Genomic DNA, 9462 nt, shown 5'->3' on the forward strand with positions numbered 1-9462 from the left:
AAAGTGGAGGCAGGAATGGGGGAAGAAAAGGAGATACGACATACACTCAGCCAAGAGCGCGGAGGAACGGGATGTGTACCCAAGTATGTTCTATGTTGTGATTACTCCGTATGTCGTATGGCGTAAGGGTGGTACGGCTGCAATAGAGTGATACAGCGCAGACGTGTTAGGGAGATTATGGGTTGTATCAACGGTTTGGTCATTGTGTATGTCGTTTTTCTTTGCGTGTCTCCGTAACAAAACGTGCGAAGGCCATATGCTCGCAATTATGGGTGGCAGATCAGCAAGGATCGAAATAGCCACGCTGGAAGCGGGAGGATAAAAACGCAGACAAATAAAAATACAGGGACAAATCCAGAACACTACAGGAAGCCAGACACGGGACAGACGCGCACCGAGAAATGAGGAAAAGATCCAAGACGATGGAAGGAAGACAAAGAACAACAAGCACTCCCAAAAGGATCAATTATCCGTGGTCGGGGTAAAATAGCGTACCGGCAAGAACGACTTGGGGTGGTATTGGCCTCGGCGGACAACGTTTTCGGCATGGGGGTTCGGGAGAGGGAGGAGGGAACGAGGGAAGAAGGGAGAAAGAAAAAGCACCAGGGAGGCTGGGACGCGTTTGCAGAGAGACGGCGTTTGGTAAAATTACGGCGCACGAGGTTAAAAATGGGCACGTCAAAGCGCGTGGCTTGCAGCCAAAAAAAAAGAGACAAATCAAGGGTCTCCGGAGGTTGCCGCGGTGGAAGGTCTGGATTGGGAGACAAAGAAGCAACACAATTCTATGAAAATAGTACGAGAAGCGGCCGTGCTCCTCGTTTGCAGGCGAAGCGTCTTGCCTTCACAGCTGAAGGTGAAGAAGGCTAGAGACGAAAAGATGGAGCGAGTAATTCGTCAAGGCACGGGACAAGCTTCTCGAACTGCCATCTCATGTCTCTGGTGCCCATAATACCCCGTAATCCCCCCATACTGAGACTGGTCAAGCAAGACGATCCTCTTTTTAAGCTCTGGCTCCATACGTAGCGCCCGTCGCTCGACACGGGGGAGGATGGGGCTTGGCTGCGCTTTGTTGGCCGTTTTCAGTCGCAGAATCAACAGTAGTACATTCGTATATGGGCATGCTTTTATCTCTGTGTCCTGCAGTCACACATTCACAGCATCCAAAGGTAGGCCATGTCAGATTTGACAGGGGACAGGGGACAGGAGACAGAGACAGGAGATAGGTTCGACAGGATTCCCCAACAGCCTGATAGCCTTGGTCAATACTGAGTAGTCTCTCCGCCTAATCTGAGTTGCAAGGGCCGAAAGTGGTGGCGCACAAGCCAAATCGGAGACATGGCCCCGACGGACGATCAACCACAGACGCTTGGTGGGCAGGGTAAATACGTCGCACGACGGACAAAACGTCACTTTAACAGCACAAACTCCCGTGACTTCTTGCCATAACATATCCCAGAGGCAGTCTCCAGACTAGTTCACCGTTAAGGCTAAAACAGACAAAGGCAAGGAGGAAACCACAAAATGAGGGGGATGAGCTCTCTAGGATAGCGATCTGTGGAGAAACGAGGCCGGCAAAAAACGTCTTTTTGTGGACTTGCGGAGATATAAACTGGAGAATTTGGTGTAAGTCTTGACGGGGAGGAGGATTATGGAGAAATGTGTCAGACGAGACGCTGGAGGGCGGGCTGTGAGAGGCTGAGGATGACAAGAAAGATGCTGGAGAAGCCAGAATCGTGAGGAAAATAGGGACAAAAAAAAGAGCAAATAATAAGGAACGGGCGTTCGTCTGCGTGCCACGTTTTACACAGCAAAAGTCTCTGCCGTCTCTTGGCACACGTATCTGTGGCATCCCCATGACTTAATTCGCTGGCTGTCGTGTTGACTGGGACCTTGCCTCTGCAGATGGAGCCAATATTGTGCTGCGCAGCGACCATTTTATCTCTTCTCCATTCCGAATGCAAGGCGCTCACCGGTGAGATCTGGAAGGCACCCATATTCTCGTCTGGGAAATGCTGACACACGAAAGGAAAGCATGCACCTGTCTGTCACAAGAAAGTAATTCGACATACCACACAGGGCTACCGGAACAGTTACCTGTCTCTTCCGGTAAGATTTGGCCAAGGATGCCCAACAAATAACCATTTTCCTACATGACTCCACTCCCCTTTTCTGCAATATTGTGGTGACCTTTATTCTTCTGTTTTTGGTATTGACCCCTGCGACTACGGAGGACTGCCAAAATGGGCCTCGGCTGCAAAGCAGCCACGTCTGTACGACCATACATCATACAGACAATGTCGTCAGGGCGGACGGTTCGACGACAATAAAAATGAACTTGGGATACTTGTGGCTTAGGCCTTGTCAAGATGTAAAACGGTATGTAAAAACAGGGGCGGTAAGTTGTTGTGCCACTTGCCAGTTGCTTCTAGTAGGTTTAGAAGCTTGCCCTGTTCGACGATATGCAGGCCAGTGAAATGTAAAGATGCACGCAGCAAAATGGTTGTAGACAGCATTGCAGGACATATGCAGGACGGCACACAGAGATATTTTTGTATCTTTTTGGGTCTACCTGCTTTCGTCCACTCGTCCGTTCTATTTATTGTCCCGTGTGTTCATGGGTGCAGCTGCATAACAAGAACAATAATTAGAACAAAAAAAAACCTGGGTCAGCGCACAAATGTCTGTGCAGCACCCGTGAAAAGTCCGTGCAGAACCCTGTGGCAACCATTTTGTGACAATTGACGATGGACAGCTGCAGCTGAAACTGCAAGTCTGAGAGCGGGACCGGACCTACAAAGCAAGCTACGGAGTATTACAGGATGCAATAGCCGCCCAATTCATCAAGTCGGCGACCAAACATGGTAGGAGAATGGACGTAGAAGGTCGCGGACGAGAGGCAGGTTATGGGCAAACACGGGACGACTGGGGCGACTGGACAATACAAGGGGCTGATCATCTTGCGTGATTGAAACAGAAATTTGTTAGAAAAGCGTCAGGTATGTACGTCGTATCTTAGGTATGCCGTACAGGAGCAGAACGAAAACAAAAGAAAAAAGAAAAGAAAAAAGAATAGTGAAATTAGAAGATGAAAACCACTTTCACCCAGACGCCATTGCTATCGCTGCACTTTAAACCAAAAATAGAAGCACAACCACTTCTGTCTGACCATCAATTGTCCACCAAAAAGTTGCCTAGTCAAGGCATATTCTCGACCCAAAACGGCTCACGAAACCAGGCTTCCGTAATCGCTTCCCACTCATCGTCCCCTGCGATCCGGCTTTCCGTTCTCGTCTGGTCACTGCTATCCTCGCTCCTCTATCATGCTCGTTCCTGATCAACAATCGCGTACGACGAGGCCACAGAATGAAGACGGCAACGACGTACAACGTACGACTTTCGCGGCAGCGCTCGCTGCTCACTGGGCGTACAATGACTCCTCCTCTACACAAGATTGTTCCAGGGTGTCCAATTCTGCGGAATGGCCATGTCCAGGTTGGCCTCGAGCGCCGTGTCAATGGCGCCCAGGTCAAAGCTCGGGTCAAAATTGCCAAACAGGTCAATGTCGGTGTCCAGGCTGTCGAGGACAGACAAGTCCATCTGGTGTAGCTGGTGTTGTTGTTGTTGCTGCTGCTGCTGCTGTTGATGCAGCGAAGGCGGTGGCAGCTGTTGGGGGAATAGGTGTGCTGACGTCGTCCCTGCTCCCGTGACAGGCGTGTCTCCTGCTGCTTCCGTCGTGGTAGGGACGATCTCGTTAGTTCCTCCTTGCGGCAGATGAGGTTGTATCGTGTTAGTGCTTGTGGAGTTTGTGGACATTGTGGTGTTGGTGATGGCAGATGTGTTCGTTGTTGCTGTCGTGGTTGGGGAGGACAATGCGGTGATCATATGAGTGTTGCCGTCGGTGCTATTGGTGCCACTGCCATTTGCAAACTCAAACACGTTGTGTCCAAAACCCGAAGCCGTTGCCGGCGATGGTACGCCAGTTCCTGCAGCGGTTGTAGAGGTTGTCGACTCTGGTGCGTCACCTGCTGTGACTGTCCCTGACATAGGAAGAGACGTTGCGGGGGCCAAGGATAAAACAGAAGACGAGACGAAAGCAGGGACTGTTCCTGAAGTGATGGTCGACGGCGCGGAAGAAGCCGGTGCTGACGTGCTGGCAGGAAAATTGAACGTAGCTTTCTTGGCCACTCTGCCATCAGAGGTAGCTGCGGCGGGAACGGGCGGCGGCCCCATGGCACCCCCGGCGGCACTCGCTCCAGCAGCAGTAGTTGTAATGCCCCCACTACCACCTGCCGCCTCCAGCTCCTCCCGCGCCAGCGTCGACGCCGTCTTCTCCATCTGCCGCCAGATGCTCTCGCCCAGGGCCGCATTCACGCGCGCATTCAGAAACACATCGCCCATGCTGCGCAGCAGGGCCACAATGTCCTTGAAGCCGATGCGGGCGCGCGTGCGGAACAGCGGCGTGCGGCTGTAGCGCATCTTCTTGTACTGGACACTGAGCGCAATGGACACGGCGTAGGGCACATAGGGAAAGAGGCAGATGGGCTGCGTCTGCGTGACCCACACGATGCGGTCCGACGAGTGCGAACGGCGCGGGTTCATAATGGAGATGGGCAGGTACGTGCGGTCGTCGCGGTTGAGTGTGGCCGTATCGGACACTTCCGAAAACGCACTCAGCGGCTGGCGGCAGGACAGGACGCACACCGTATGGTACAAAATCTCAATGGTGCCCAGCAGCATAGGCGGCAGCTTTTCGGCCTGGGCATCCAGGATGAGAGCCTCGTAGACGGGGATGTCGATCATGACAAAGGGTTGGCGTGGGCGGTAGAGGACAATGACCCTGTCGAGCCAGAAAATAACGGACATGAAGAGGCGAAAGCACGGCGGCTGGTTGACCATGCACTCTTCCGGGTCTTTGCCGTTGTCAATGTGGTGCATCATGCAAGGCCGCGCATACAGGACGGACGCCACGCGGTCGAGCGCCCACAGCGCGCAAAAGACACGTTCGACGTCGTCATCGGGCTGCTCCGGCCGGTAGCCGAGAAGGTGGGCACCAATGGTCTGGAAATGGTGGACGGCCTGGGTGCACAACAAACTGGGCTTGTTGCGGTCGACCTCAACTGTCGGCTGATAGAAGAAGGAAAGGAGGATGGTGGCGCGGATGTAATCGAAGCGGTGGGGAATCATGTCGGCGTCAAGAATGATCCAGACAGCGTCGGTCAGACGGTAGTGGAACTCTTGGGGTGTGAGCAGTGGTCCATTGGGTTCGAGGCGGAGATGTGACGCAGCGGACTCGCCATCGGTCAAGGCGGCTGCCAGTGCGATGATCTGCTTGACAACGGTGGGGAAGATGGAGGCAGTGAAGGCGGATTGTGGTGGGTGTCCCGGGCGAGGGGAGTTTGTGGAAGGGGCAGACTTGGTGGGAGAGGCCGATGGGACGGCTCCAGATGGCCCTGGAGCAGGAGACGGTGACATTGGCGCGGTGGATGCGCGTTGCAGGTCAATGTCTTTGAGAACGGGTAGCAACGGATGCACCTTTTCGCAGTAAATGCGATGCAGCACAGCGAAGTCCTCGTCGGGTGGATAGATAGTGAGACACTCCTTGATAAACGTGTACTTGGCCCGCTCGTACGCGAGCGCAGCATCGGAGACGGCAGACCGGGCACCAAAGTTGGGACGGCGGTTTGGAATTCGACTGCGGCGGCGCTGTTTGTGAAGTCCTGCGTTGCCCGTACCGGTACTTACTCCGGGCCCGGAGCTTGGCCCAATGTGGTTGCTGTTTGCACTGACACCGCTGGCAAGCCCGTTCATTCCGCCAAACTGCGAGATCAGGTTACGGGCGCTGTCGTCTCGGGGCCCCGCATTCTGGCTCTGGCTGTAGTTCTGGTTGCTCGTACTGCTACCTCCTTGACCAGTCAGCGTGTTGGGTCCCGCCGGGTCAGTCCGTCCGGTCTCGTCGTCGCCATACTCGTCGTCGCCTTCACCGTTTTCCCCACCGCTCCCACTACCGCCATCCTCCTGTGCTCGTTGTGCATACGGCGGCAACCATACGCCCAAGTCGTTTTTGTCGCGGTAGGTCGTGCCGCCTTCTGGTTTCAGGGCCGGCGTGGCCGCCTGGATGAACATGCCCTCCGGGTTGAGATCACTGATAAAACGCGACGACGACAGCTCCATCAGCCGGTTGGCGGCGACCTGTGTGGCATCCTCGTCGTCGGCCGACGCCACATGAGGGTGGCCCGGCTTACGACCCGTCGTGGAACCGGCACCCGGGCCGCCAGCAGCCGTGCCCGGCCGCGAAGATGCATCGGCATCTTGTGTGTGGATACATCGTTTCTGACGGCAAGTGAGGTCAGCAACCGGTTCAAAACAGAGCCAAAGAAGGCTGAGGTAACGTAGTCTCACCTTGCGCTTGCGACATGACTCGCATGCCTGTGCAACCTGTTTTCTCTTCATGGGCAGTCCGTCGTGGTCGGAGGCCACCCATTTGACGGGTGTCGAGGAAGGGACGGCGGACGCCATAGTGCGTCGGAGTATATGTCGCACGACAGGGCGAGATCTAGAAAGAGAGGGTATCGGAGTGATGCGCTGAGTGTCTCGAAGGTCTGGGGTCGTCCTTTTGTCGGAGTTTCCCAAAGGCTCGAAGGAGCTGCACTGGATCGACGGCTTTTGGCGGCTGACGAGAGAGGAAGAAGAAACAAGGTGGGTAGAACCGGGGCCCTTCAGGGGAGGAAGGACCGTGTTGCGTTTGACTCCGACAGGAACGGTGGGGGTGTTGGCGGAGGATGCAAGTTGGTGATGAAGGGTTTTGCTCGATGAATTATGCCAATGCGATGGAACGGTGGAAAGGGGGCCTGCGTCGCTCGATCGTGCCTTCACGAACGCCCGTATCGTACGTTTCTTTCAATCGCACTTTCCACAGATGGCATGTTCCAAATCGCTCTTGCCGTGTCGACGTGCTTGCCGACTTCAGTAAATTTGCTCAGGTGGCCGCCTCGCTCCTTCCCTCGAAAAAATCAGGACGAAAATGGCGGCGGCGGAGGCTTTCTTGATTTAGCACCTCCGCACAAAAGCGCCAGCCAATCACGCAGCACGCTCTGCGCACTACGACAAAAGCGTCAACTCCGGCCTCCTTCGTTACGTCAAAGGGCAAAACATAACACCAGCCGAGGACACACCAACGCGCACCACACGTGGCGACATCCTTCAGTCCTCGGAAACGGGGAAGAGATGAAAACGAAAAGTAAGATGGTACCAAGAGCCCAAATACGCCAACGAGAGCTACGGCAAGGATGACAGCGACGGCAATGTTACACCCTCATGAGAAACGACCAAATGCGATCGTGAGACCCGGCCAGCTCCAAATGGCATGAATGGCCTTCAAGTAAAGAATACCGTATTGGCTGATAGACCGAGAGCGATTCCAGAGCAGATTGCCCGAAAACACAACTCCGACATTCTCCAAAGCATGGCATCGGTCTTGGCAGGTGAAAAGTCTCCAGACAGTTTACAAACTACCACTGCCAGGCCATCCCAATAAATAGAGTCCGTCGTCTCGTGGCTACATTGGTGTATCCTTTGGATTCGTTCTCGAGATCTTGCATATCCTTGACACTGACAGTTTTGGCCCATCCAACGTTACACTGAGACACAACATTCATCGCTTGACGTCCTGGTGACGACCTCGACCGTTATCAACGGACTTGTGCTATTTAGTTCCGTCGTTCCTCTCCTTTCTCTCCGTCTCAATGTCTTCAGCAATTCACATTCTCCTGCGACCGGGCGCGTTAAAATCGACTGCCCGTGTATCCCACCTCGCCCGTTTCACACAAGTTCGCTGCATCAACATGGCCTCCATGGCGTCTACTTTGACAACTTCGACAATGTCTCCACCGTCGCCGCCACCGTCAATGCTAGCACCGGGCAAGAAACGCGAGGGTGACATCTCCGACTCGTTTGCCTCGCTCTCGGGCCTCAACGCGACACCGCTGCCCGACCGCTACCGGCAGCTCAAGCTCTCGCTGGTGGCCGACCACGACGAGGCCCAGATCGTGGCTAGCTGGCACCGTCTCCTCGACGTACTGCGCACGGAAAACGACACCATTGCGCGGCTGGGACCGGACGTCATCCCGAGTCTGCGGTTCTCCCACCTCGAGGAGGACCTGAAGGCGAAGCACGAGGAGCTCAAGAAACGGGGCGTGGCCGTGGTGCGCGGCGTGATCCCGCGCGACGAAGCGCGCGCCTACAAGGACCAGATTGAGGCATACGTTGCCGAGAACAAGGAAGCCACGCGCGGGTTCCCGCCCGAGAACCCGCAGGTTTACGAGCTGTACTGGTCGGCGGCGCAGCTGGCGGCGCGGGGGCACCCGCACCTGGTCGCGACCCAGAAGCGGCTGATGCAGGCGCTGTGGCACGTGTCCGACCCGCACGCGCCCGTGGACATCAGCCAGCCGACCATGTATGCCGACCGCCTGCGCATCCGCCAGCCGGGCGACGCGCGCTTTGCCCTGGGCCCGCACCAGGACGGCGGCAGCGTCGAGCGGTGGGAGCCGGCCGGGTACGGCCTGGGCAAGGTGTACGACGAGGTGTTTGCGGGCCGGTGGGAGGACTACGATGCATGGGATGCGGGCAAGCGCGCCGGCGCCGTCTGCGACCTGCACGCGGGCCTCGGCGCCTGCAGCGTGTTCCGCACGTTCCAGGGCTGGCTGAGCATCTCGGACGTCGGCCCGCGCCAGGGCACGCTGCTCGTGTACCCCTTGGCGAAGCTGGCGACCGTGTACACCCTGCTGCGGCCCTTCTTCCGGCCCAAGGTGGCCGCCAGCAGCAGCAGTAGCCTGCCGGCGTCCTCGGCCGACTTTTTGTCGGCGGCCAACTGGGAGTTCACCGGCGGCGCCGCCATGACGTCGGACCTGCAGGGCGCCACACCGGGCCACGGCCAGGAGTTCCCCGAGGGCCCCAACGACGAGCCGCTGCACCCCCACCTGGAACTCGCCCGCACGATGGTCCACGTACCGCAGGTCGCGCCGGGCGATTTTGTCGTTTGGCACTGCGACGGCATCCACGCCGTCGACAAGGTGCACAACGGCACGGGCGACTCGAGCGTGCTGTACATCCCCGTGTGCCCGCTGACCGAGGTCAATGCGCGCTACCTGGCGCGCCAGCGCGAGGCCTTTTTGATGGGCCTCCCGGGTCCGGATTTCCCCGGCGGCAAGGGCGAGAGCGAGCATGTGAACCGGCCGCCTGCGTCGGCGATTGTGGGCGAGGCTGCGCGGCAGGCGATGGGTCTGGCGCCGTTTGTGAGCAGTGCGGATGCGTCGCCGGGCGCGCAGGCCATCACCAAGAAGGCGAATGCCATTCTCGGATTCCCCTGAAGGGGAGGGGGTGCGGAGGACGGACCATGATAAGGCAACAAATTGCAAATTGTCTCGTTTAGCACTGCATTGATAATTTGCTTGAGGCTTCACCTTT

The 9462-nt window shown here is 56.6% G+C and overlaps 2 protein-coding genes across 2 annotated transcripts; one reads left to right on the top strand and one right to left on the bottom strand.

The window, feature by feature from the left end:
• Positions 1-3441: 3441 nt before the first annotated feature.
• On the bottom strand, positions 3442-6516 carry SPSK_03941 (uncharacterized protein; the record flags this gene model as incomplete). The annotated part of the gene is made up of 1 exon (XM_016730756.1): positions 3442-6516. One exon carries the CDS (start codon positions 6514-6516, stop codon positions 3442-3444), a length of 3075 nt encoding a protein of 1024 aa, XP_016586263.1.
• Positions 6517-7841: 1325 nt separating this feature from the next.
• Positions 7842-9365, top strand: SPSK_10985 (uncharacterized protein; the record flags this gene model as incomplete). Its single annotated transcript, XM_016737206.1, has 1 exon — positions 7842-9365. One exon carries the CDS (start codon positions 7842-7844, stop codon positions 9363-9365), a length of 1524 nt encoding a protein of 507 aa, XP_016586264.1.
• Between the last annotated feature and the right edge of the window lie 97 nt (positions 9366-9462).

The sequence above is a fragment of the Sporothrix schenckii genome (assembly GCF_000961545.1).
Source record: "Sporothrix schenckii 1099-18 chromosome Unknown Cont47, whole genome shotgun sequence".
Classification (NCBI taxonomy): domain Eukaryota; kingdom Fungi; phylum Ascomycota; class Sordariomycetes; order Ophiostomatales; family Ophiostomataceae; genus Sporothrix; species Sporothrix schenckii.